The 27,943-nt window shown below is 41.7% G+C and overlaps 1 protein-coding gene across 2 annotated transcripts; it reads left to right on the top strand.

The window, feature by feature from the left end:
* The first annotated feature begins 1,380 nt into the window (after window positions 1–1,380).
* Window positions 1,381–25,407, top strand: dop1b (DOP1 leucine zipper like protein B). 2 transcript variants are annotated; one of them, XM_026144723.2, is made up of 39 exons: window positions 1,381–1,561; window positions 5,407–5,584; window positions 6,025–6,206; window positions 6,291–6,461; window positions 7,663–7,852; window positions 7,969–8,067; window positions 8,710–8,833; window positions 8,941–9,050; window positions 10,731–10,842; window positions 10,933–11,053; window positions 11,177–11,296; window positions 11,460–11,568; window positions 11,802–12,038; window positions 12,122–12,432; window positions 12,511–12,914; window positions 13,001–13,272; window positions 14,671–14,823; window positions 14,993–15,093; window positions 15,839–16,029; window positions 16,144–17,722; window positions 17,842–17,941; window positions 18,030–18,221; window positions 18,418–18,540; window positions 18,628–18,762; window positions 18,857–18,912; window positions 19,018–19,122; window positions 19,302–19,368; window positions 19,456–19,615; window positions 20,795–20,877; window positions 20,963–21,072; window positions 21,150–21,299; window positions 21,579–21,640; window positions 21,854–21,982; window positions 22,087–22,223; window positions 22,311–22,366; window positions 22,457–22,600; window positions 22,724–22,856; window positions 23,285–23,380; window positions 24,341–25,407. In XM_026144723.2, the coding sequence occupies exons 2-39, from the start codon at window positions 5,447–5,449 to the stop codon at window positions 24,596–24,598; spliced, it is 7,020 nt and encodes a 2,339-aa protein (XP_026000508.1). In that variant the 5' UTR covers window positions 1,381–1,561; window positions 5,407–5,446; the 3' UTR covers window positions 24,599–25,407. The 2 variants fall into 2 exon arrangements, with proteins under 2 accessions (XP_026000508.1, XP_026000510.1); XM_026144725.2 differs by lacking the exon at window positions 23,285–23,380 and having other exon boundaries at window positions 1,383–1,561.
* The last annotated feature ends 2,536 nt before the right edge of the window (window positions 25,408–27,943 follow it).

Raw genomic sequence — 27,943 nt, 5'->3', positions numbered from 1 at the left:
AAAATGAGATCAAATATCTTGGAATTTGGTTAACTAAATGCATGGCTGATAGTGAAAAAAAGAATATTCAGAACACAATTGACAAATGCAAAAAAAACCTTTGAACCATTGGCTACAGAGAGATTTAACGTTGTTCAGAAGGACAATGTTAACCAAGGTTGAATCTTTGTCCTGATTAATCTATCCAGCTTATTCCCTTGTCATCTCACCAAGGATTGTAAAAGACATCAATAAGGTGAATTTTAATTTCATATGGAAAAATAAACATCACTATATCAGTAACAGGGACTTGATAAAAGATTATGAAGAGGGGGGTTTAAAAGCAATCGATTGTGAAAAAATGACTGGCGTGTTAAAGATTAATTGGCTCTGATCTTTCTTAAAAAAATGATGAGATCTGGTTCTTGATACCATCTTATTTTCAACAAAGTTGGGGATATCCAATTTCTATTAGTATGTGATTTTGAAATTTCTAAACTGCCCATAAAACTCTCCAAATTTCATCAACAAGTTTTGTTAAATTGGAAATTAATGTTTAAACATAACTTTAGTGCCCACAATGTTCCATTGTGGAATAATAGGGTGATATTGAATCGAGGGAAATCTATGTTTGTGGAAGAATGGATGACAAAACAAATTTGGTCTGCGACACATATAATGGATGAAAATGGAGATATACTTGAATTAAACAGGTTTAAATTTGTGTCAGACAACTGTTATATTTGTAAAACAACAAAGCAACAGAGCGCATGTTTTATGGGCGTGTGACTGTCCAAAATTTATGGAAATCTCTCCATGACCTCATATTGTCCCAGTCTAGAAATATTGAATTTTGGTCTTTTCAAAATATTCAAATTGGAGTAATTCTTAAGGACAAAAATAGTGAGTTTTTAGCTAACAATCTCATTATTATAACAAAATATTACAGTCATAAATGCCAATATGCTAAATCCTGCTTTTAAAAACGAACTCTCCCTTTTGCGTAAATCTCTGAAGCTAATAAATAAGCCCCGCCACGCAGATACTTCCGGGTTACTTCACTCATTTAAGGAACCTTCATTAGCAATGCGGCCTAACCGAACGCACCCCGTGGTCAGATCTCTGACGGCGAGGTGAGAGGTTTGTAAACACTGCACATCCTGGAACATACCAAAGCAGAGGGGGAGTGATGACATTTCATTACCGTCTACATCTCAATTTCACAACTGCACAAAGTGTTTAGTTTATGCTTCTTTTAGCACACATTTTGTAGTGTATCGACTTTTCTTTAAGGCACCAAGAAGGCGAATATTTACATTTACCGACTACACTTTCCCGGCTCCCACCCTTTCTTCTTCTCTGTGAGGAAGTGAGCGTCTGGTGCTGGATCAGCTGATCAGCTATAGGAGATCCCCGCCCTGGTGCTCCGGGTATGGTTGTTTTCACACACACATCCTTTTTTTTTTCCTGTGAGCGGCTTTTGCCTGGAGGATGCACCATCAGGACCGGACTGTCTGCCGCTCGTGTCTGAGTGCTGTGAAGCGAGCGTGGCCCCGCGCATCTCGTGCTGCTTTTTCTGTCGGTGAGTCATTCATGCACCACGTAGCTAGCTGATTTTGTTTGCGGCGGGGTTCTTTGCTTTAACACTATGCGCTTTATTATTATAACCAAAGAAACCCTAACCAAAGAAAACAAATGTGATTTTCCTGTGACGTTAGGAAAAAATAGGAAAATTCTATTTTTAGGATTTTTATCTGCTTACCTATGGGGAAAAAACGTGTCTGACTACTCTTTAATATATTTCCTAGCCTGTAAGGTAGTGATAGTATCATGCAGGTTTTGGTCTGAAGTCGTGCTGTTACATAATCTGTAGGCTCTAATGCTACAGTGTACTTACAGGCTAAAGGCTGCTGCAGCCAACTGTTATTTGGCCACATTTCATGCTGCATCCACAGCCTCTTTCATCATCATCCTATGCGCCAGCACCGTCACGTTAAAGCCTGCTGTGGCCGTGTTGGTGGTGTTAGTCAGCTGACGGGGCTTGTTGTGTGCCTTGGAGCGTGCGTCCACCCTCAAAGCACACACACTCCTGTTTCTGTAGAAATGCACGGGTTTATCACACTTGCTGTTTTTGCCGATACTTACAATGAGGAAGTGAGAATTTAAACTTTGTTCTGCCCGGCCTGCACAATTTGGTTATCAAGCTGTCACTTGTAATTCTCCAGAATGCTTTTTTCCCCCCCCAGTCGCTACACACACACATGCACACAGACACACACTCAGAGTATTTGCAGGCAGACGTATGACTAAAAACACGTTAAACTGGTCAAAAGTGTTTAGAGTTATTTGTCTTCTAATTGAAACCCTTGTATATAAGTTCTGTTAGTGGGGAGAAAACCCCCCACTTTGAAACATATCAGCAGTCCAATCCACCCATGACAGGGAGGAAAGCCTGGATTTTACAAACAGTGCTGGTTTTGCAAGTAAGCCTTGATGAAAGACTGTCTAACCTCATAGTTGCTGTGGTGCTGGTCCGTAGGTCAAGAAAACTCTTTGTGAACAGAGCTAACATGTGTCACATGCACGTGTCATTGATCACACATACACACCCGTGCATGGATGCTCTGGGTATTTTTGAACCGGCTCTTCTTTAATATTCAATGCACATTACAGTTAAAACACACACACACACAAAAAGAAGATGTGACCTTTTTTGTTTTTTTTTTTAGATTAATACATGATCGGCCTGTATTTTCTAGTCACAGATGTGCACAATGATGCTTTTATGACCAGCAGTAAGAATCCGCACTACAGAAATGACGATGTCTGGGGTCATTTAGCAAACCTGGCACCACTGCAGGACACTTTATGTATCTAAAGCGTGTCACCACTTTTTGCATGACATTCGACTAATGTAAGATTCTATGCTGGGGGCACTTTGCATAATGTTTTAGCCATGCAGAGGGAGGGAATTGTGGGAATGCGCAAGGACAGTGCATTCCTGAATTCCATTCCACCAAGATGATCTAATGAACAGGTCGAATTACAGTTATTTGAAAAGTTTGAACAGGAAACGGAGTGACAGCAAGGTTCACATAGAAGAGGAAGAGTTTAAAAAACAAACAAACATTGAAGACCACAAAAAGCTCAGACGAGAAGCGCAGAAAATGGCTGCAGTGACTTCAGTCTTTTTAATACTCCATTCCACATATTTTTGTCACTGTTCCCAAATTACAGTACACAATAACATGTAGACGCTGGTTTGTGTTTGCATGTTCTCCCTCCACAGTCCAAACACTCTTATGTTAGGCTAACTGATGACTCTAAATTAGCTGCAGATGTGAATATGGACAACAGAATGGTTGTCTGTCTCTGTGTTAGCCCTGTGGCTGAGTGGTGATCTATCAGGACCAATTTTGCGAAGGGGCTTCATGAGAAACTGGGACTATTGTGGAGGGCCACACTGATAAGGTGAGCTCATACACCCAGTTTCTCATGCGGCATCTTGGAAAAGATGGTGATTCCCCACCGTGCAACCCTGAATTGGATAAGATGAGGAGCATGGATGGATAGATGAATTCACCAGTTTCATCCAAGAGTATTTTTAAAGAGACCAAAAAAGGTTCAATTGAAAAATTTGGGTTTTGTTTGTTTTTTGCTGTTTAAAAAAGAAATGCATTTTTAGCTTTATTAAGCTAATTGTAAAAATCACCAACCAGGTTTTTTTTTTTTCTTTGGAAGGCCAAAACTTAAGGATGACACCAATAATTGTATATGTAGGATAATGTTTACTCATTTTTCAAATCTACCAGCCAGTTAGCCTACACAGCTTTGTGGAGAGGCCTGTGTTTTTCTGTTTTGTCTGTTGTGTGTACTTTTTTCTTTTTAAATTTGCTAAATGTTCAAAGAAGAGCCTTTAAAAAGTTTTTATTCTTTATTTTCAGAAATTAAATGTAAATATGGGGCAGTGGGTTTATTTAATAGCCTAACAAAGTGAAGACTCTTTTGTCCAACAACGTGTAAAACACTTCACTGATCACAATGACGTGAAGAAAAGCCAAAATATAATATGCCCATATCCTCCTGAGAACCGAGGAAAGGGGAATCTTCCCATTGAACGTTTTCTGTGATTTCCTTCCTCTTTGGAGCTAAAAGAAGCCACCCAAACACACGAGATATCAATGGAAAGCCCAGAGTGTCCTCTATTTAGTACATCAGGACTTAGTAGGGTGGCTCAAATAAGTCAAAAGATATAGACCAAAATCAAACGTCAATTACATAGGACATAAATGAGTAGGCTCGTTGTCAGGACGATATGAAAAAGCAAGGTCTCAGTTGATCACCGCCTCCTCTGGACATGAAATAACCTCAACTCTTTCACATCCTCACTCAGTCTAGAGCTGGGTTTGTCTATTTTTCACTGGTGTCCTAGGCAGAGTTATATTGGTAGGCTTTAACATTTTGTCTTTTATTAGATTTGAATTCTTTCAATCAATTCCTAAATTTTTGTAGGTTATAAATTTGCCAAATGGCATGTGATTTTCCCCGTGAATGAACTGTCGTCCTGAGCATGTGCTCGGGACGGTGTTTACAGTGGTAAAGCCCTCTTAGATCAGCCACAGGGAGTCCAGATGCCCGTGCTTCTCTAATCCTGCCTTCCTGCTCCCCCACCCATTCCTTTGTTTAGCTATATTTGAATACATAATATGCACACGTATTCACAAGCAACTGTCTTTACCGCAAAAACAAAGCAGGTAATAACTGGGCTTTACCGGTGGAGCATTAATCAACTTAAGGGCCAGACATTTCCCTCAAAAGTTGGTGGAAACTGAAACACGGTTTCAGTGCATTTATTCAACCGGTGGTCCAAAATCAAACTCTTTAAAAAAAAAAAAAATCTTAATCTTCCTTTGTGTCTGCAGGCCACTGTTTGCTAGCAAGTTTTCTCTGCTGAACCTAAAAGCTAAGCGAGCTGCAATGTTGCCCCATTTTTTTAAATTGTTTTTAAATTATTATTTTTTGCTTCCCAGAGGCCCAAAAATCAATTAATGCTGTTCTAAATTTTCCTGTAGACAAGAGAGATGCAAAGTGTATCTCTTTGTGTGTTTTTAAGCTCAGCTCTTTGCTTGTTTTTCTGCGGCTGTGCTCGCAGGGCTGCACAGTTCGTGTTAGAAAGAGTCCTCCTCCTCAGACTGAGAGACAGGTCAGACAGCCAAACACCGAGCAGTCATGAATGAGGGCATTTGTCTCCTTTGCCTCAGAGCTCGTGTATGTCAGTGAACAGAGCTAATTGGATAATTTTATTTGGAATAAACAAGCCTCAGAGGCTGAGGACATCCAGCAGGTTTCACACACATTTATGCTGCTACTGTTTTTTTGTTTTTTGAGTTTTTTCCCTCAAAAACTCTCATTTGCCATTTTTACCAGAGATATTATGCTGATGATGCTGGGATCAGACTAAAGTATCATGGATCCTGAGGAGTTGGAACTTCAGAATGACTACCGTTATCGTAGCTATGCGGCAGTCATCGAGAAAGCGCTGCGAAACTTCGAGTCTTCGAGTGAGTGGGCAGATCTCATCTCATCCCTGGGAAAGCTCAATAAGGTACAGTCTGAATGTGCAGAGATGACATGCTTTTAGCTCTTTTTTTCCATGTCTTCCTGGTGTTGACATTTTTGGTTCACCGCTGTTGCCTGTCTTTCAGTTCCCTATAGTTATGCATTAGTTCTCATTTCCCACATAAAAACTCTCCCTATGTATTTAACAGCTTTATAACTAGTAATAAATGAGCCACTGTCCTTTTTTTCAGTACAGCAAGATGTTGACTTTGGAGTGTCTGTGTGTGCCGATGTCGAACAGTTGGAATGCGAGGGAGAAATTTACCTGATTGATTTAAAACTGTAAATGACTTTAAGCACTGAAGTGTAATCTGTGGGGGGGTTTAGTTTAGTCGTCGTGTTTTGACAGGTTCTCACATTTCCTCTTAACGGTTTTTCGCCGTCATCTAAAGAGTTTTCTTATTATTTTCTCTGCATTTGAAACAGGCCCTACAGACTAATCTGCGATACTCCCTCCTGCCCAAGAGGCTGATCATAGGGAAGCGTCTGGCTCAGTGTTTACACCCGGCCCTGCCCAGCGGTGTACACCTCAAGGCTCTGGAGACCTATGAGGTCATTTTCAAAATCATTGGAACAAAATGGCTAGCCAAGGATCTGTTCATTTACAGGTAGAAAAACCAAACCTTTGATGCTTAAAGAAAAACAAAGAGTTCATAAGTTTACTTGAGCCTGTGTGTTTTTGTGCTTTTTAGTTCAGGATTGTTCCCACTTTTGGCCCACGCAGCCATGGCAGTAAAGCCCGTCCTGCTGACGCTGTATGAGCGTTACTATCTCCCTCTGCAGAAGGCTTTGCTGCCCAGTCTTCAGGCTTTCATAACAGGTCTCCTACCAGGCCTGGAGGAAGGACTGGAGGTCTACGACAGGTACGTAGCATAAAAAGACAGTTTATTATGACTGAATTCCACGTATGCTGTTAGTACCTACAAGTTCACCAAATCCGAAGATGAAAGTAGAAATGCAAGACATCTCTTTGCACCTCTGAAGAAACAAAGACATTTGCATTTTCAGGGTTTTTCTTGGTGTTTGTTGTGCTACACATTTTGCTTTTAAAATGGAACAGCATGCATCTAACAAACAAGCCATCCAGATCTGGCCGCCGTGGCGAGCCCTGTGAATAAGGGAGGGGCTTTAGTATAATTCTGGTATTATTTATGAGATGCTATCAAATATTTTACAATTATACAGTTTTGAAAAAAATGAAAAAGAACCCCGTATATGATTTAAGTTTGGTTGTTGTTCCTTAGAAATTTGCCTCCATGTGCAGCTGATCACCGCTCCCAGCGCTCCTGCTACATTTGGATCACTGCCTGGAAGTTCCAGTCTGATCCTTCTTTAGGAACAAATTTGCAATTCATCCATCCTGCATCCTGTTCAGTTTTCTGGCCGCACCAACACAATCATCACTAACCACTCACAATTTTATATGGATACCTGTGACCCTCTCCTTTTCTGCAACGTGAGATTCAGGCTGAACGTGGTCACCGTCCCGATACAGTGGACCAAATCCAGCACGGGTCATGAAAAACAAATAAATAAATCTTTAGGTACTGATCCAAAAATGGCAGGAATGCTGAAAGTGGTGTATAAAAATTAAGTCATTCAAGTTTGCTGTTTATGCATGCCTTCATAACACGTTTGCTTCTCAGCTGACCTAATGCAGTAGAGCGAGTCCTCACTTTACCGTTTTTCTGTTTGCTCACTCAGACATGCATTGTCAACATTTCAGCTTTAGTCTAACCATAAATGCCTTTTTTATTGTTTGTTTTGCACTAATGTACACAGCACTGGATGTAGACAGGAAAAACAGTCAAAAATTATTCAGGACTTAACTTGCGGCAAAAGTTTCACAAGTGAAAATTATGTTGTGAGTCACTGGGCTCCACAGGACCGTGTCCTGACTAATCATTCTTTCTATACTCAGTCAGTGGATATCATTGGTCAGCACTGACAACAACACTGACGTGACATCACTGACGGCAATGTAGAAATATAGATTTATAATTGTACGTGTTGCTTTGTGCGTGTCACTGAGTCATCTCCACTTTGTGCCCTTCTGCTGTCAAGGACCGATGCTCTGCTGGTCAAGTTGTCACTGCTCGTGGGTCAGCAGGTCTTCTATGGTGCCCTGTGGGGGAGCATGCTGGTCACCCCTATGGTGCGGCTGCCTGCCTCCGTCTTTATAGTCACACATTTTGACCGAATGGCCTCACTGAGCCAACAAGCGTACATGCTAGGCTACGATCAGCGCGTAGTGGTGAGTGCCTCTGCACATGAAATCCTTACTTATGGGTACAATTCATGTCACTTTTCTTCCGTTTTTGTTTTTTACAATTCATGCTATCGAATGTCTGAACTTCTTTCTGTCTACAGGTGAAGTCACTTTGTCTATCTCTGCAAGATTCAAATGCCTTGGTGCAGAGGAACACACTTGAAATCCTGCTCTACTTTTTCCCATTTGCAACATGCCTGGTAGGCACTCCTTGTGTTTTCTTTTGTTTTTTTACTTTATATCTTTAACACTAAGCAAACTAAGTGCATTTATTATCCTAATCTAAGACCCGTTTCCAGTTTTATGTCCAAAGAAAACAATTTGTTTATAACCAGTCTTGTTTCTATTCATTATCACAGCACTTTGTGCACCAGTGCTTAACAGTCTGGTGAGACGGTCAGTTAATCCAGTTATCTAAACACAGCAAGCACGCGTCTGTGTCGTATTCATTCTCCGTTCACTTGTGGAAAAAGTCCATCGGATGTTGGCATTTTAGTGCTTTATTTTTCCTAACAAATAATTAAGTTGAAATAATTGAGTTAAACTGTAAAACATGATACTCTTTGTGCTCATGATCCAGCATTGGCTGAAAATTTCAAGCATTGCAATCAATGAATGTTTTCATGATCAACACAAATGTAAGGCAAAAACAAATATATTCGATTTGGGGTTGGGCAGTGGGGGGCGGCAGTGTGAATTGCACCCTTTCAACTTTTCAGACTCTCAAATCAAAGACGGACTATACCAAAACACATGTATCATGTTTATGGTAATACTGTTATAGTATTAGGACTTTTTTTGTTGTTACTCGGCTAACTGTGCATCTTCCTGTTGTTGGCTAGAACCCAGCAGAGCCCACCATTGCTTTGAGCTTTGAAGACATGATCACAGTCGTCTCTGCAGCCTCACTCACGCTGCTCAGAAGAGACATGTCCCTCAACAGACGCCTCTACGCCTGGCTTCTAGGTCCTTGTCATCAGAATATACCAGAGTGAAAATTCATACGTACCACCGTTTGGCAAAATTGTCTGGTTCACTTACACTTCTCATCTATATATGCGTGTCGTTTCCAGGGACGGATATAAAAGGAGGAATGGTGGCTCCACATCCCGAGCTCTCCACCACCATGGAGGAGCATACGGCATTTTACTTCAGCACCTACTCCAGGGATTTCCTTGTGAAGGTAGCTAATGTATTTAATAGCAAATAGGCAGAGAAAAAACATCAAGAATACACAAAAACATATTGTATGCATGTTTGCTTTTTAGTTTAAACATCAAGTATATGTTTCTGAATCAAGTAGCTGGTTTTCTTAACCTAAAGGTTGGGGGTAAACAAAAAGAAACAGGTGATGTGGATGTTTCAACCATATCACAAATTACATCTAACCATCACTGACTGGCCTGTTAGATCTTGTGTTAAACAGTTTTTTATGGAGTCAGTCCTCCACATAACTTCTGTTTAACTAACTGCATTAAAGCAGATGTGTAGTGTATTTACCAAAACTGTAAAATGACCATAAATGAGAAGAAGTTGCTCATGAGAGTGAAGTAAAAATGAGTACGAGTGGCTGGTTGACTGTTTTATGGAGATTTAGTAGTTTCAAATTGCTTCTGCTGGTACACCGCAGAGATTCCTGTAGTGAAACTTGGAGCAAAGTTGTTTTTTGCATGTGTTGAAGGTCTCACTCGGTGTGATTTCCCCTTAGCCTGATGTATAGTACTAATAAAGTCACGAGCCACCCCTCACTTCTTTATATTTTGGTAGGAAAATGAGAAGTGGGTGCAGTTATTTATTGAAGCATGTGCAACCATACATGGAAATATAGTAAAATATAAAGGACAAAAATTGACTGTGTACAATGAGCTTGAAAGGCAGTTTGTTTGTTTTTTCATCACTGTTTTAAGCAGTTCTTGGGAATTGCTTTTACAGTCAAAGCAAAATATCAAGAAATGGGGCTGACTCAAGACTTTTGCACATTCATGTACATGTACTTGCCTGTGCTTATTTTTATCTTCCATTGGAACAAATTAATGATATTAATTAACAATGTGAATAATAATAATAATAATACTTAAATAAAAAAAATATGATTCATCATAAAAAAAAAATTAGCAAGCACTTAAGGTTCTGTGACAGTAGATTGATCACCAGACCTCTTTCCCGAAGCAACAGACTACTACAGTACTAAACTTCAGCTGAGGTCAGTGTTACAACTGAGACTGAAACTGTGTTGGAGTTTTCACCACTGAAAGGAAGGCAGGAGTCCATCATCTAAACAGACCGTTTTCTTAGTCTGACAAGTAGGATTGCATTGTAGTGGCCTTTTTGTGTTTTTCTGGTTATGCATTTTAAGATTATTTTGCATTAAATATTGAAGCTAAGTGGGACATCTGCTCATGCTGTGGTTTGTGAGACGGTGAATACTTAGAAGTAAAAATAGCATTTACACATTTGTCGCATCTTTCACTGCATCCCATGTGTTCTCAAGAGGAATGGAACTAAAGGAGGATACTGAGAATATTAAGCAGTGTAACTTATTTAATTTCAAATGAAAAAGATCAGTTCATATCTCATTGAAAATGAAAACGAGATATAGTGAAACGAGGGGTTACAGAATAAGAGTAAGAGATACTGCGGTGTATCTCTGACATGACTTGATTTGCAGGTCACATGTTGTTCAAACCTCTCACTAAGTAGCAATAAAATGTGTGCTCTTCATCAAAGAATGGTATGCATCGGTTAAGCGTCTGCGTTTTCTCACATGACTTGAACAGGTGAGGTACACTTGTTTAAAGTGTGCATCAATAGATGTTTGTCACATGTTTCTCTAAGTCTCATTTGTTTATGTCTCTGACTTCAGGCTCTGATTAACATCCTCAAACAGAAGGATGTGAATAGTGACCCGGAAAATGTGACTAGTTACCTCAGGCCCTTTCGCATCATTATCAGCCTGCTCGATAAACCGGAGATAGGTAAGCAGCATGTGTGCAGTACACAAAAACGTCAAAAGTCTGAATTACTTTATCAACCACTTATTTGATAATAGTCATATTTCTCCTCAGGTCCGCCTGTCTTGAGCCGTGTGTTGTTGGAGGTGGTCCGAGCTTTCTACAGCTACTGTCGAGAAATGCTGGGAGAGGAAACCATCACCAGCTCAGGACTCTCAGGCAACCAGCTAGCTAGGTAAGAGCAGTAAATGGTAAAACACATGAACTGCATGTTCACTGCTGATTAAAGAGCATGTGACAAAACGTCAAACGCCGAGATGAATCCAAAAACATGCTTTCTTGTGTTTTCCCTCCACAGTAAGATAAAAGAGAATAAGAATGCATCAGAAATCATAAAGACGGTGAACATGCTCGTGAGTTCCATGAACAGCGAATATCTCTGGGAGTACATGACTCGACGCTTCTGCGCCTCTCTCGGGTACGAGGATGACACCGAATTCTTGCATGGGAAATTCTAAAAAGCTAAAGGCTGAGTCAAACAAATAACTAGTGCCAAGATTATATGCAGCGTGTATGTGAAGATTTCTTGTTTGCTGTCAAACATCACCTTACAAGGATCGTCGTTTCTCGCTCTACTCTAGCAACAAGGATGACCCACCAACGCCTCCTGAACAGGACCGCAGTCATCCCGCTCCCTCCGTCTCAGAGATGTCCAGCCTCATCATTTTCCTGCTTGATGTTCTTCCTCTGGTAAATGTCACAAACATCTGCACATCATTGCTGATCTATCTCTGTGAAGGCTGTCGTCAACAGCTCAGGGAGATGTGACCTGCATTTTAGATCAGAGTCAGCATCAGCCAGTCGGTATTTTAGAACTGATTGGATTATTTGCCAGAAAGTCACAGAAAAAGCAATCGCAAGTCAGTCTCACGCATACACCCATTCATAAACAGCACAATCATCATGTTTCTTCTTTGCAACAGGAGCTCCATGCAGACATCCAGTCACATTATCTTCCTGAGATGCTGGGCACCATGCTGCGAACCCTGTGCAGTCACATTGATGCTGTTTGCCTGGAAGACGTCACACAGGGACTGCGCGCATGCTTCAAAGTCCTCAGTAAGATCCAGATGCCTGTGGCTTACATGGATGTTGAGGCAGGGGCGCAGGCAGAGGAGACGGAGTTACAGTCACTGAAAGAGGAATGCGCAGAGACTCAGGTTTGGCATCCAAGATGTCTCTTTAAAAATTACACCGTGTGAAGTTTGACTGTACCTCATCATGTCAGTTATACTCTGTCTAGGATAAAGAGAATGAAGGAGAGAAAAGCGGCTCCCCCGGTCAGGCCGACGGGAATCACGAGGATGAAGAGATAAACAGAGATGGAGGCGTTGAGGCAGAGACAGCAAACAGTGCTTTCCCAACACTCAGGTCTGAGGACAGCGGATTAGGCATCAGCGCCTCACCCTCAGAGCAGCACCTGCCACCAGGGGTCACGATGGGGACTGAGGAGAATGGAGTTTTCAAAGAAGGCGAAGGAGTGTGGAGAAGGGGGGGCAGTATAGACACCATGGCCCAGTGTCTGCAGGACATCCTGGCCTTCATAACCACAAGGTGAACATCTGAGCCGGTTGTAGTCTAAATGATCATCATGGGCCGCTTTTATTAACTGTGATTTCTAAATATTCGCAGATACTTGTTGGTGCAAGTGGAGGATGTCAGGGGACCAATTGAAGAGCCTCATCCTGACCTACGTGCTTCCTCTGTAGATCAGAAGTCTTTGATGGTGAATGTGGGTGGGCGTGAAATCAAAGACAAACTGACGGAGCTGTTCACGCCAAATAAACGTAAATCCCGTTCCTCTTCTGACACCCGGGTCTCAGCAGCCTCTGCTGAGAAGAAAAGGGATCACAGGCATTCGGGGCACCTGGACTGGTCAGCTGGTTATATGCCCCGCGGCAAGGCAGAGATCTCTGAGGCCTGTCGACAGGCCTTCATCGCCACCTGTCACCTTCTGCTGGAGTGCACTACCTTCCCCATTTACCTAAGCGAAGAGGAGACTCTAGCTTTCCACACAGATATGTTTGGTCACACAGGTCAGCGCATAGATGTGTGTGTTAATACCGCTGTCAGTTATCCTACAAAGAGGGATAAGTGACTAACAACTCTTCTTTTTCATCAGGTTATCAAGTGGACAGCCTCCCAGTGTGGCTGAGGTCCTTAATGACGCTGTGCTGCCTGTCCAGAGACTACAACATCCAGCACACTGCAGTGGCTTCCCTACTGGAACTGATCAACCACTCCCAATCCTTAACACTGGTTATTCAGGACAAGCAGAGACGCTACCAGAGCTCTGAGTCTAACCCACTGAGTGGGCGGCTGCAGATGGTCACTGTGCCACCCATCTACCCTGCCCTGCTACGCACCATAGAGGAGGGCACCGACTTCTATCAGGTTAGGTTTTCATTCATTTGAATCTTGTTCTAACTTGGTGTAAATGGGCTGATTTACATTATAAGACAGTAGAGAAACAGATGAAAGATCCTCAGCAGTAAAAGTATTATTAAACAATTAAAAAGGCAAATTTATAAATAAATAAAATCGCAAAAGTAATGAAATGTATTCCAAATCCATGCCGTGAGTCAAATAAAACAATGTAAGATTTAGTAAGATAAGATTGAATTAATTAATAATAATGATTATTATTATTTTATTAATTTGCATGTGTTTTTAAGCTACACCAACATCTTTCAAGTTGATGCAAAGTGTTTATTATTAGCTACCAAAATCTCTGTAAGGGCAGCTGTGGTAAGACGAGGAAATGTGAAGGAAAACTTAGAGTTAAGAGAATAAACTGCCTTCAAGAAATCTGCTGGATTTGAATGAGATAATTGGATAAACTAATAATAAATTACACATGTTCATTTGTTTCTAAGCTGCCTAAATGCAAGCCAGTAGCCAGACTGCCCAGTACAGAGTGATGTTGCAGGGTCAGTAATGTAGCAAGAAGCTTCTAGGTGCAAGTACTTTAGTCAGCAAGAGCTTTTCCTGTGCCTGTGTGGGTTTCCTGTGTATGCTGGCGTCCTCTTGCAGTCCAAAGACATGCTTGTTAGGCTATTAGGTCATTGAGTCAAACTAGCTATGGATGTGAGGTAGAAGTGCATATAATAAAGCACTGTGTGAATGTATGGGTAGCTTGTAGTCTAAAGCTGAGTGACTAGAAAGGTTCAGTATGAATGCCAGTCCATTTCTGTTTTCATTACTTGTCAACACTGCAGGCTGTATTTCTTTCTTATGTTAGAGTCCCAGGTACTCGAGTTTTCTGTGCTCTGTTTCTCTAAGCCAGGTTCTTATCAACCTCCTTTTTTTTTTTAAACTGTGAGGCAATTCACCGTCATGGATCTCAGCAGTATCACAGAAATGTATTAATTTCTATCACACTGCATAATTACTGCTTGCCCGATGATGCACTGATGGATGTGTTTATTGAGGCTTTGAATGTGTACAAGACTGAGGGTCAACTGCTTTCAAAACAATTACGTGGTTTTTAAATGTATATACTCGTACGGATTTGCCTCTGACATATGTCTTCCGTACAATAAGAATTAAGACTAAAAATAAAACTGAAACAGATATAACTTGAACTCATTACAAAATACAAAACTGTGCTAACTATCTGTAATCAACAGATAATTCAAGGAGCTACCCTCATGGAATCTTTGAATGAAATTCAGTCTAATCACCATATCATCAGCACGTTTGAGATGAATTTGGTCTTTTTGATTTGTGATTTCTTCTTCTTTTTTCTTATTATCATGTATTTTTGGATTCTTTTTGCTCGTTTTTACTCAGAGGGTGTCTCGGGTGCTGTGGAGTCAGCTGGACACGGAGAGGCGAGAGCAGCACATTTCCTGTGTGGAACTGTTCTGCAGGCTGCACTGTTTGGCTCCATCAGCATCCATCTGTGAGGACATCATCTGCCAGGCGCTGCTGCACAAGGACAAGGTATCTGTGCCTGCGGACCTGCTTCGCTGCATTTTTTTCTTTCACATATTTACATTTTTATCTCTTTATGACATGTTACAGTTTACTAGCTCATCATGCAAATGCGCCCGATGGACGATGTGACAAGTTGAGCAAATAAGTGAAAGTTTTGTATGTTTGCTTTCCTCAGGCAGTAAGGCTGGAAGCACTACACCGCTTCACAGTGCTGTGGCACCTCACCCGGGAGATCCAGACCAACAGGACCATGTCCCTCAGTCGTTCCTTTGACCGGTTAGTACATCGGACAGAAATAGTGGATGGTTTGGTTATAAATGGTCTGGAAATAGGTGCTAGTTCAAAAGTGGATTAACCTGACACTCTTTGGCATCAGCAAGGTAGCAGTTAAACAGCATGTAAATGCCGCTTTGAACGATCAGCTTGAACACAGGCACTTTAGTTTTTCCCACAGAGAATGTTTACACAGCCACTGACAGCTGCCTAATGTGAATATGTAATGCTACAGGATGTAAAATAGTAGAGTGTGGTATTAGGTGGGAAAGCTGTACAGTTTGGGATCCTTGATTTGGATTTCCTAAGTTTGCTGTGAGTCATGTGGGTGTTGATGTTGATTTTGATTTTTTTTTTTTTTAACATTCTTGCATTCTTATGTGTAAAATATATTGTTGTTCAAGTGCTCCTGCAGTTTTTAGTATGGTTGTGTGCCAAATGAATAAAATAATCATAAAATTTACTCAATTAAAAATAGAGGCTTGCAGTTGATGACAATGAGAAACTGTTTGAGTAACGGTTGCTGGTGGCTTCCTAAAGAGGACCAATTATGTTCATGTGAAGCTCCATGCTTTTATTCTGGAAGTCTACTAGAGCAGCTTTAGATGATCGATAGTTCAAAATTTTCCTCATTTAACTTATACTTTGTTGCACCCACTTGGTTCCCTTTCCTCTGATTTGCTGCCCCTTTGAAACAAAAGGTTTGCTTACTAAGATTTTGAAATGCGTGTTTCCTCCTGTCTCTTAGATCTCTGTGTGTGGTGGTGGACAGTCTGAGCTGTACCGATGGCTCAATAAGTGCAGCAGCTCAGTGCTGGCTGGTCCGGGCTCTGTCCCTCAGTGATGTCATCCGGATCCTGGAGCCTATTCTGTTGTTGCTGCTGCATCCCTCCACTCAGCGCTGCTCCATTCAGAGCATCAAACAGAATGTTACTGCTGGTAAGTGCGTTTTTCAGCATGTGTTGTTTTGGCGATGAAATGAAACCTTTTAGTTGGTCTTATGCGTTTGGTCCTGTTCATTTATGCTGAGCTAACACGTCCATCGTTTTTAAGGTAACCTGAAGATTTTAAACAGTAGAAGTCGAAGCTCAAGCAAAACCTCAGGATCAGCGGACACAATGGCAACAGAAGTCACCACCTTAAATGTCCTGAACATTGTGGACCGAGAGTCCTTGTGGGCAGAGTTGGACAGCGGCCCAGATCCTGCAAAACCACCAGACAGCTTAGTGGCATCCAGGAGCGAGAGTGAAGAGACGGAAGAAGGAGAGGAAGAGGACGAGGAGGAGGCTGAAAGTGAACACACTGAGTCAGCTGACACCAGCGGTGCTCAGGTTTCCACAGATAACACCAGCTCAAGCTCGACTCCATATCCCAGCATTGAGGAAGGAGGAATGGTCAACGGGCTGCGGAGGGTTGAGTCTGGGCACACGCAGGCATCTGATTCACTGTCAAGTGAAGATGAGGAGGACTTGGAGCTGGAAGCCATGGCCAAGTCTCGCCTGTTAAAACAGGAACGTGAAAAGAGAGAAGCCATCGACTCCCTGTTCCGCCACGTGCTGCTGTACCCTGTGGCGGGTGGTTGGCGCCATCTGCTCCAAGGCTTGGGGCTGCTGGACAGTTTGATGAGGAGCAGTGCTGAGTGCCCTCTGGTGGATGCTCTATCCTTCACCTCGCTCGACACGAGCTCCGCTGCACATTTAAACCTGGTGTCTAACCTTCTGCAGCGTCACCAACAGGCCCAAGATGGCAAGAACTTCTACGGGTGCCTCCTTTCCCCCTCCTCCACTCCTTCCGCACCCCCGTCCCTGCTCATTGAACTGCTGGTTTCATTGTGCCTGCGATTCCTTCGCTCTCATTACCCTTCCTATCTGAGCCTGAGTCCCCTTGACCTGCAGGGGAACAGAGAGGTTCAGGTGAAAAGCGTGGCGGTGTTGACCCGCATTGTGAACCAGCTCTGCTGCACAGCGCGAGGACAGGATGCGTCCGATATGGAGTCCATCCGCAGACTCCTCTCTGGTTGTAAAGTGCAGCAGTATGCTCTGCTTACACTTTCTGCATCTATGTACATTAGCCAGAGGGGGACAGCCAAAGGACAATCTAAAGGTGTGGAGCTGCTAGAGGAGCAGGGAGGCCTGTCGGAGGAAAGTCTGGTGAATTTCGGGGCAGGAGGTGGACAGGAACAATACCCCTTACAGATGGAATTGCTCAACCTTCTCCAGGCTCTAATAGTCCTGGAATACCATGTGTGGTCAGGTAGAGCTGCCTCAACAGCTGGGCCTGGCGGGACACCTGGCCAACCAGGGGAGACTCGTGAATCATCACCTGCCAGCACCCCCCTTGCTCGCGAGTGGCAGACTGCAGTCCTTTTCCAACAGTCTATCAAAGCAGCCCAGTACGTCCAAAGCCACCCGATCACAGCCCAAGGCATGTTTGTTTCTGCTGCAGCCAGGGCTCTGCAGCCCCAATACGGCTATGCCATGCACCCCCACTGGGTGTCGCTGCTTTGCTCCTCTCTGCCATACTTGGGACGTTCATTAGGCATCATTGTCACTCCGCTCATCAGTCAGATCTGCAGAAACCTGGACGAGCTCGTCAAGCTCTATGAGCATGATGGAGGGAAGACAAACCAGAGGTAACCTAAATACACAGGATTTAACAGGATATGAAAATAGGAATTCCTAGAATGGGATTTTGAATATTAGTTGTACATTTAATGCAACATTTTCTTTCTTTCTTCTGACTTTTTACCAGTCTGAGTAGTAGGAAGGAGAACATTGCCCCTGATTACCCACTGACTCTGTTGGAGGGTCTGACCACCATTACACACTATTGTCTACTGGACAACAAAAGGGTAAAAAATAGAGCACAGATACAGTATGTACTTCTTACATCTACAACCATTTAATGCTCATTTTATTTCCTCTCTGGCTTTCCGTCAGTCCCTCGTAGCCTGCGACCCTGTGGATGTCCGTAACGCACGCAACGCTGTGATTGAGGCGCTGCCACAGATGCTCGGTAGCATGGCATTGTTATGGGGCGTGGTCATGAGGGAAGAGTTTCAGCGGCGCGCATCGGACTCTGGCCAGAGCAGCAGACACACTTCTACCTCTGTTTATTTCAGAACGACCAAGGTGTGTATTTGCTGTTTATAAAAGTCGAAAAGTGGGGAATCGGCAATAGCCGTAAGCTTTTCTGTGCAGCACTGAGTTTTGTTCACAGTGTTGGAACTATGTTAACTGTAGACTGCATCATCGCAGTCATCATTAATGCCGCATGTGTTGTTGAAGAAGTCATGAACTCATCCAGACACAATGTTGCCATTTCTAGGTCTTGCGGCAGCGGATACTGGAGTTCCTGCTCCCTCTAACTGGTCAGTATGGCGTTCAGGTAATGGCGTCACTTGGAGTCGTGTGGAGCAACAGGAAGAGTAAAAGGAGGCACAAAAACAAAGTAAGACCTACAGTGCGCGTGGAAACGATGAAAGGGCGTTCATATCCGAGTCGCTCGGTGGCAGCTTCACACTCTATTCTCCTTCAGGTTTTGCCCGTAGCCAGCGAGTCTCGTCAGACCATCGTGGAGATGGTGAAATCACTGAGCACTTTGCACACAGACACTGTCCTACATTTGGTCAAAGAGGTGGTGAAAAAACCACATCAGATCAAAGGAGAACAGGTACAAAAACACAGGTGCATGGAAAGACATTTAAGATTTGTAATTTGTACATTTCTTGAATCTTTTTTTTCTTTCCCATTTTTCTCTCCATTAGAAGTCGACACTGGTCGATATCCCCATGTTGCAGTTCAGCTTCACCTATATCCAGAGGTATGAGCAAGAACATAATTCAAGCACAAACCAAGGCTTTATATAGATCAGAAAAATGCTCTAAAAATAATCCCATTTTGAAACCATCTCTTCTTCCCTACATAGTATTTCAGCTCAGGCTCTGCAGGAAAACATTGCACCTCTCCTCAGTCTGTTACGGGAGTCTGTTCAGCTCAACCTGGCCCCCCCTGGACATTTCTTACTCCTGGGGTCAGTTCTCATCTTAACTTGACTACCAGTAGTATTTAGAACATCTTTTGAAAAGTAGGATTATTAATTCTGCCACAGAAACTGATGTAGATGCTTCGATGTATTAAATCTTGTTCATATTTAACTTGTTTGTGTCAGTTGGGAGGATTTGATGTTTAGTAACAGATTCTCTCTTGCAGAATCCTGAATGACTTTGTCAACAGGCTCCCTAACCTGGACAATAAGAAGGATACTAGAGATCTGCAGGTGAGATGCTGTGTGCTAATGTAAGTGAAAGCAGTGGATTGACTCAGTAAGCAGGTGCAAGTGTTTAATTATTAAATTGTTGCACAGGAGGTGACTCAGAGGATCCTTGAAGCAGTAGGTGGGATTGCAGGGTCATCTCTGGAGCAGACTAGCTGGCTCAGCCGTAGCCTTGAGGTCAAAGTTCAACCTCAAGTGTGCCCGGAAGCTGATGAGCCAGATGACGGTGATGGGGATGGCGACCATTGTGGTAACTTTCTTTGACAAATGTGTCACCTTGACTGTGATACGGCCATTTGCCTGTTGCTTGAGGAAAGTTAAGACATGGGTATAAATGCAGGCCTCAGTCATGTTGGACCTAGCAGAGATTGCTAACCGCCATAAAATAAGCTTGAGGCTGTTGTGTTCACAATTTATTAATTTCTTTTATTTGTTGCATTTCACATCTGAATATCCTTGAATCCCAAGCCCAGCTTCCTGCCTGAATGGGTGTATTTCTTTGAGTTAAAGGGGGGCCTATTATAATTTTCTGCTTAAACTGAGTAATAGTTTAAACTCAAATGGCATCATCATTCAATATCTATGGGAGCAGTGCAGACATACAGTGAATGTTATATGGGTATTTTATTATCAGTCTATATCCAGTTCAGGGCCACGGGAGGGCTACACCCTGTCGGCAGTCTTTCAAAGAGCACTTTTTTCAGTTGTAGATAAGTTATCTAAAGTTCAGTACCAGGACCATACCATAAACACTCCCCTTCCTTTTGTATCAAACTTACCCAACATCTCTGTTTGTTTTCATTTAGAAGAAGAATAGCCCTTTATTGTCCTTGCACATGTACAACGTAATTGGGTGGGTTGGTGTATAATCATTTGTCTACAGGCCGTTCAAACCAAGCAAAGATGGTGTTGAGGTCCTCTGGTGTCGGAGGTTTGGGGGCTCTGGCCTTTGTAGTTATTGAGAGTTCTGGTACCTCTCCAGGCCCTCTCTCCCCCTCCTGTAGGCCTCCTTGGCCTGTTTGATGCCCCTCTTCGGGTTCGCTCTTGCAGTGCTGTACAGAGTTCTGATCAGACCCTGTAATTCACTCTTCATCCAAGGTTTTCCGTTAGGGTCTCCAGGTCCTGCTGTTCAAAGATGTACCAGTCTGTCCGATCCGAACAGTCCTGTAATTAGAGGAGAGCATCATCTGGCCATGTTTTAATGACCCAGGTGTTCGTTTTTCTTTCACATTACGGGCTGGCGACCATGATAGCGAATCATTGCTTGAGGGTTCTTGTCTACTTCATTTTTTTACTTGAATACTGTTGTAACATTCCTTTGCCATTCTAGATTCAAAGCACTAACATGGTCAGACGTAGTGGCCACAGCACCCACACACCTCTTATTACAACTAACAAACTATCTTGCTGTTCTTTCTGTCCTTGACAGAGTCAGCAGCTCAAGCTAGCACCATGGTCTCCTCTTCTGCTCCCTCAGTTTACAGCGTGCAGGCTCTTGTACTTCTGGCTGAGGTGGGATTTTATTTGTTATTAAATAAATGGATTCATGGTTTGTCTGCGCTTCAGGCACTATTTAGCACACTTTCTAACCATGTAGATCTTGGCACCGCTTCTGGACATGGTGTATCGCAGTGACGAGAAGGAGAAAGCTGTTCCTCTCATCTCACGTCTCATGTATTATGTTTTCCCCTACCTGAAGAACCACAGGTAACTTGGATAATCTTAACACCTTTGGTCTCATAGGGCTTAATGGAATTCTTTAACTTTAACTTTTTCTCCTGCAGTGCCTACAACATGCCCAGCTTTGAGGCGGGTGCACAACTTCTTAGCAGTCTGAGTGGGTATGCCTATACCAAAAGGGCCTGGAAGAAAGAGGTCTTTGAGCTTTTCATGGACCCCCTCTTCTTCACAATGGATGCCTCTTGTGCACAAAGGTTAGTAATATTTGTGTGTTGGATGTCAATTTCTAATACACAAAAGTATTTACTTTCACCTTAAGATGCCCCATTAGTGTCATATAACAGCTATGTACTTTTTATTGCATCTAATTCAAAGAACATAAAAAAAAAAGTTGGATTAATTAAAAAAACCAAACTTTTCCCTTATTTTAATTTCATGTGAATCTGTTACAAGTTTGAAATTATATTACACATATAACTTTGACATCACCAGCCTCTAATTTCTGCTGCTTGCCTGTTCCGTGTTTTCTGTAGTTGGAAATCCATTATTGACCACCTGCTGACTCATGAGAAGACCATGTTTAAAGACCTCATGAGTGAGTACAGACTCCAGAAGATGTTTAATTCTGAAAAGACACTGAAAGTATAAAAGTGAAGCTTTTGTGTGATAAAAGAGGACATTCAAGGATTCAAAATGATGTGCAGACACAAAAAGAATTTGAACAGAACAGTCGCAGTGTCACTTTTAATAATGTAGTTTACCAATTTAAATGGGCGCTGTTATAAATCTCCATTTCATCGTACTGCAGGCATGCAGAGTAGCTCCCTGAAACTGTTTGCTAACGCTGACCAGAAACCCATGCTGCTGAAACGCCAGGCATTTGCAATGTTCAGCGGAGAACTGGACCAGTACCACCTCTATTTGCCCCTCATTCAAGGTTAGCTGCTGTTACTGGATATTTTGCAAATTTAAAGGTGATCTAGCTCAATCTGACTCAAAAAAACAAGCAAAAAACTGTTTTGTTCTTTCTCTTCCTTCTAGAGCGTCTCACAGAGACTTTACGTATGAACCCCAGCCCTGCTGTTTCAGCCCAGATGTTCCTGATGTTTCGCGTTTTCTTGTTGCGGATTTCCACCCAGCACCTGACATCTCTTTGGCCCATAATGGTTACAGAACTGGTAATGATTAATTTCTCTAAGAACGTGGATTAATACATGGAGCAAACTGTGTTTAGCATCTATTTTCTGTCTGTCTCTGTTTTTCAGATTCGCACTTTTACACGTCTGGAGAAGGCTCTGCAGGTGGACAAAGACAACTCAAAGTGGGTTAATTGTTTTATTGACAAATTCCTGTTTCATTCCACCTTTTTGAGTGTCTAAAAACTTTGCTTTTCTTCTTGTAAATCACCAAGACTGGCTAAAGTGGTGCGTGGAACCCTTGACAGAAATGGACAGGTTAATTTCTCTCAGGCAGAGTTGGACATGTACCTGTCAGCCTGCAAGTTTCTGGACACCTCGCTGGCTTTTCCCCCAGAGCGGATACCACTCTTTCAGATGTAAGAGAGGAAATGGGGTCAAAGGGACTTTAAAGCATGCTTAGATATTTTGTGAGATTGACTAATAATTATTAATTTTGTCTGTTTTTGACTCATTTGCATGATTATCTGTTCATCACACAGGTATCGCTGGGCATTTGTCCCTGAGGTGGATGTAAACCGCTACAGTGGTCCAGAAAATACACTGATAGAAGGTGAACAGGAATGCATACCACACATTGTGAGAGTACTAGAAGGAATACAGCAACGCTATGGGGTAAGAACAGTCAATGTTTCCCCAAATTCAAGTGTTTTGAACTTTTTGAAGTCAAACACTCATAATTAGGGTCACTAGAATGGAGAAAAAATGGGACGAGATGATCATCTTCCTCCAGCATGCAAGGAAAGCAGACCTGCTTAAGCCCGCATTATGTTGCATTCTGCGTTAGCATGTTCCTGAAAATAGCTAGAGAAAAACAGGATTTGTTTTGGTTTCTGGGAGGGTGGAACCGTGCAGGTATCACTACCAACACAGCATTTGTGTATGCTTAAAAATCACATTCATAAATAGAGCCTGATTAGTGTTCTGCATATAGCTTATTGAGTGAGTCAAAAATACACAACATTGGCACCACAGAATAAAAGTTTACAGTTTTACTGCTGTTTACGTTCTCGGGGTATTTTGGTCTGCTCTGACTTTCTAAGAGGGAAATCCAAGTTGAGGGTGTGTTCCACATAAAGCTTCCGACATTCGACTTATTCAGGAATGCACCATGTATACTCTGTTGCAGACATGGACAGGTGAGTAGTCATTCCTGTTCTACTTCTTTGAAGTCCAGCGTCTGTGGTGCATGCATAGTTGGTGCATTGTCATGTAAATACACAAAAAATAGGCAGGCACACAGACGGTCACACATCTGATGACGAAATTTATGTCATAGTGGAACCCTTGCAAACCGTAACGGATTCGCCGACGTAGAACGTGTGATCCCTGCTTCACGAGTCATAAACCAGGTCACAATCACGGCCTCACAGTTCAGATATTTGTGGTCTTTCACACCTCCACTTTTCCATAATTTTCATAATAACCATTCAGAAATGTCTCGTATGTTTCTTGAATAAGCACACAGTCTCAAAACTCTCAAACTTGGATGTAAATGCTGTTTGTACAACATGATTTCGAGTGGAACAGTGTAAAAGCACAAGCAGCAGCACATTGTTAAACATTAATGAACAGATGGTGGGCATCAGCTTCTTGACGGAGCGTCTTTATACTCCAGCAGCAGCACCACCACATTCTGTAGCTTTAGTGACAAATATCAGGCCTGCTTTGTAGCTTTTTTTTTTTCCAACAGACCAGTAACGCTTTTTTAGCCAGTGACGCATATGCATGAATGACAAAGGGCTTGGTCACCTAGATGGCGTTTGATGTTCTGTCTTGAGTGCAGATGCCAAAGTAACTCTTGAATTGGAGTTTTTATCAGGAACAAAGTTCAAATAGAGAGCTGTGTTAGATAACACACAACATGAAAGGAACAGTTGTAAGAGGAATACATCAGGAGTTAAAAGTGTCTCACATTTAGTGTATTAGTTTCTCAGAGTTGAAAATCAAAATCACACAATCAAAGTGGAAATGTCAGGGAGGTTTACCTTAAACTTCTTATGTTATCTCTATTTTAATTTAAAATATAGTTTAATAGAAGCTATTTGTAATGTTCAGTCATCTCACTCTGATTATGCTGCCCTGTTGCATGATTTCAGACACTGGACGAGCTGAGTGAGGAAACTTCTACTGAGCATTTGGAGTTCCCCCTCCTCCCTCAGCGCTCCCTCTCCTCCATCACCCAGCTGTTGCCTTTCCTTCGCACCCTTTTTCATTCCTTCCAGAGCCCTCCCACCTCCAGCGATCCCGCAACCTACTTCCCTGTTGCAGACTACCCACCCGCCAGTTCACACGCAGTCCTGATGAGGCTGGAGCACATCGCAGAAGAAGAGTTCCTCGACTCCATGGAGAGCTAGAAAGCCTTTCGTGAACCAGCCATGCAAGCTGAATATGTAAAACGGGCAGAATCACTGATGACGATGTATTGTGAACTAGGAAAAAAAAGGAAATGTTTTGAGATTTTGCTTTTTAATTTCACTGGAAAACAAAGGGATGTTATTTACAACTGACTTTTTTTGGTATCTGATATGATGGTACTTAACTGTTTATGGAAAATAATTACAAATAATTGGAAAATTCTTCTTTCTGAGCAATTCACATGAGACTGTCCCATTAACATCTTCTGCTTGCTTTATGACTAAAAACAATTGCCATTAATTATAATAATGGAAACCAACGTAAAGTTACCAACGTTTTTTTTTATAAAGCATGCATAAAATAATAATGATTGTTCCTGTGACGATTATTTAACTTTTGCACCAATAGGCAGGTTCCCTTTTCAATGATCTTAATGAGTAATATTGTTCATTTGCATAACTGGTTAACTTAAATCTGTAGTACAGCTGTAATCAGGTCTCTCTGACTCAAGAGAATGTGACGACCAAATGTCTCTTGGTAAAAATTCATAATAAGTTATGCTAAGAGTTCTACTGTTAAGTTACTGAATGTGCTTTGTGTATAACAGGGAAATAAGCTCTGGTTTTGCTATTTTTGGTGTTCAAGGGAAATTAGCCTTTCTTTGCAGTTGTTCACTGAAAGTTTTTACAACTGGCCATTGTCTTCTCCTTTTCCACAGTGCTAAATGTTTAAGTTATTTTGAATGTTTAAAAGACCAGGTCAGGTTTTAATTTAGCAAAAATAAAATTGAATAAATTAAACATTAAAATTGAGTGCTGTATTTATTTATTTATTTGGCTGTACAGCTTTAAAGTTACATGTTTTGGCGTGTTTGTATTGAGGGAAATTGTTGTGGAGCCTTAACTCTGCAGGGGAGACAGTAATGCATATTTATTTCTCAATAACCTGATGTGGCCCAGAGGCATATGAATTATGGATCAAATAGATTTAAAAATACAGTTTATGGAGCTGTGATTCTAAAGTTACAGGCTTGGTTTTACACTGACTGCAAACCTCTAGTTGTCTATTTTGCATTTGTAAAACTATCTCCGTGTGCTGGTGTAGCTCACCAGATGGAGTAGGTTACCCATTTACTGTGTGTCATCCCAGCTTTCCTGTCTTCCTCCATGTCCAACTCAATACAAGTGACTTTCAGCTGTTCCATTGTCACAAGGGGTTGGCACAGCAGGTAACTCCACATGTTTGAGCCTCCTGGGTTTTGCACCAGATGTTCTTCCTGACACAATGCTAACAGCATTTATGTCTCTGGCTGTTATCAAACCAGCAATTATAACAGTCGAGACACTGTCCTAGCTTAATAAAGACTAAAAATAAGGGGGAAAACCTGTTTTGACAAAGTTATGTGTTATATAAACGTCCTTAGAATGTTACAATCGTGCAATACTTGGATATATTCACATCATTTTCAATTTGATGCTAATTATGAAACTATAACGAGCATCTTACATAATGGTGTGACAACGAATGACAAATCACAATATAAGAGAACATCTTACTGTTTCATATAAACGGCGATTACCACAGTATTACACACTAAATGTTTCAGTGCAGAGGTGGTGGCTGACTGGAATGGAGTTTTTAACCTCAATAATTTGGAGAGGTTTCAGTACTTTCCTGACATCCTGTTTGTCCTGCAGACCAATCATCAGTATGTCTTTGAACTATCAAGTCCAAAGACATACTGATGAAGAAAATAATGTGAAGAATAACTATTTGAGTTTAGAACTTCTGATTGGGTTAGCCATGAACAAATCCCATGCAGCCACAAATCAAGTGAAGTGACCACATTACAGAAAAAAGGAAGTATTTTAAAATTTCATACATTTGTTCAGGCATTTTTGTACACTCCTTGACACGGACAGATGCTCTTCATTAGGTTGGCATGATATCAAAGTATTTAACATCTCACAGCAAGGACGTTTCTGGTCAAAATTCTGGCAGGTGTCAGTGATTCTGTATCAGCAGTGAATGTGAAATCGAGTGCTGTATGTATAGTTAAAGCTGTTGACTTGTTGAAAGCACTTTGAGTGATCGGTAGGACTAGAAAAGTAGATTAAATTACGATCCTACCTCTAATGCACAAAGTACATTTTTAAAAAAAGACAAGCTGAAATCCATTTATTCTGAACTAACTGAGAACGAGATCAAAGGAAGGGATGGGGAAGTCATAAATTACAAAGGCACCTGAGCTCCTGTTTCAGTGAGTGTGGGAAACGCATGCAAATCCAGCACACGCGAGGTTTCATAACACATATTTGAATATACAGACTAGCTTACAATAACAAAATTGTGTTTTCGTTTTAATTAGTGTTGAATTTATATATCTATAATTTTACATTCTTGATGTGATTATTTTTTTTAGGTTATAGCATTTTTTTACGCATGATTACATAAAAATCAGAATGATAATAGACAATTATTTTCATTTCCACTTTCATCCATCCATCCATCCATCAATTTTCTTCCGCTTATCCGGGTCGCGGGGGCAGCAGTCCAAGCAGAGAAGCCCAGACCTCCCTCTCCCACCTCCTCCAGCTTGTCCGGGGGAACACCAAGGCGTTCCCAGGCCAGCCGAGAGATATAATATCTCCAGCGTGTCCTGGGTCTGCCCCGGGGGCTCGGCATGCCCGCTTTCAATAGATCGGAATATGTTTTAAATAATTGTTTCTGATGTTTTCATGTCTTAGATAAAACAGGATATGGTGTTGTGAGAAAATAGATGGGTTTTTTTCAAAAACTTTGTAAATCCAAGAAAATACCTTCCATCTATTCTCTGAAGCCTTAAAGATTAATCCATGTATTTAATTATTTCCTTTATAAAATAAAGAAATGAACTGTTTTTTAAATATCATTTATGTCTCTGTGCTATTGCCCCTACATTATAACCAATCCAGATATTTTGCGTCATTGAAATATCCTTATAGAACTATGTTATATTTGTTAAAATCTCTGCCACCCTGTTGGCCACATCCCCCAGTTTAAATACGAATAATCCCCTTTTTCTCACTTGCACTTTTCATCACTTGCACTGGCACAACAACACTGGCACGTGTATCACATTCCGTAACACTAAAATTAATTTCAAGGTACGTCACTGTCGGCACGCTTTTATTTTGGAACGTCAAGCCGGAAGTGTTCCAGACAGCGTGCAATGCACAAATAAACCCTTACATATGAGGTATGGATATTGATATTAACATAAAACATAAGCAAGGGCGATTTTAATTAACTTAAAAGTTCTCTGTTTAATTTTTGTGTAACTCGAGTGTTTTGGCCGACCGGAT

The sequence above is a fragment of the Astatotilapia calliptera genome, chromosome 16 (assembly GCF_964374335.1).
Source record: "Astatotilapia calliptera chromosome 16, fAstCal68.1, whole genome shotgun sequence".
NCBI classification, from domain to species: domain Eukaryota; kingdom Metazoa; phylum Chordata; class Actinopteri; order Cichliformes; family Cichlidae; genus Astatotilapia; species Astatotilapia calliptera.
Note: the sequence above shows the minus strand (reverse complement) of the source record. Positions and strands in the feature narration are given on the sequence as shown.

Excerpts from the sequence above, each read along its gene's own strand:
- dop1b (XM_026144723.2), top strand. The coding sequence starts at position 5,447 with ATGGATCCTGAGGAGTTGGAACTTCAGAATGACTACCGTTATCGTAGC. Across the intron at positions 21,300-21,578 it reads GATGCCTCTTGTGCACAAAG|TTGGAAATCCATTATTGACC; the intron begins GTTAGTAATATT and ends TGTTTTCTGTAG. Across the intron at positions 22,224-22,310 it reads CCATAATGGTTACAGAACTG|ATTCGCACTTTTACACGTCT; the intron begins GTAATGATTAAT and ends TCTGTTTTTCAG.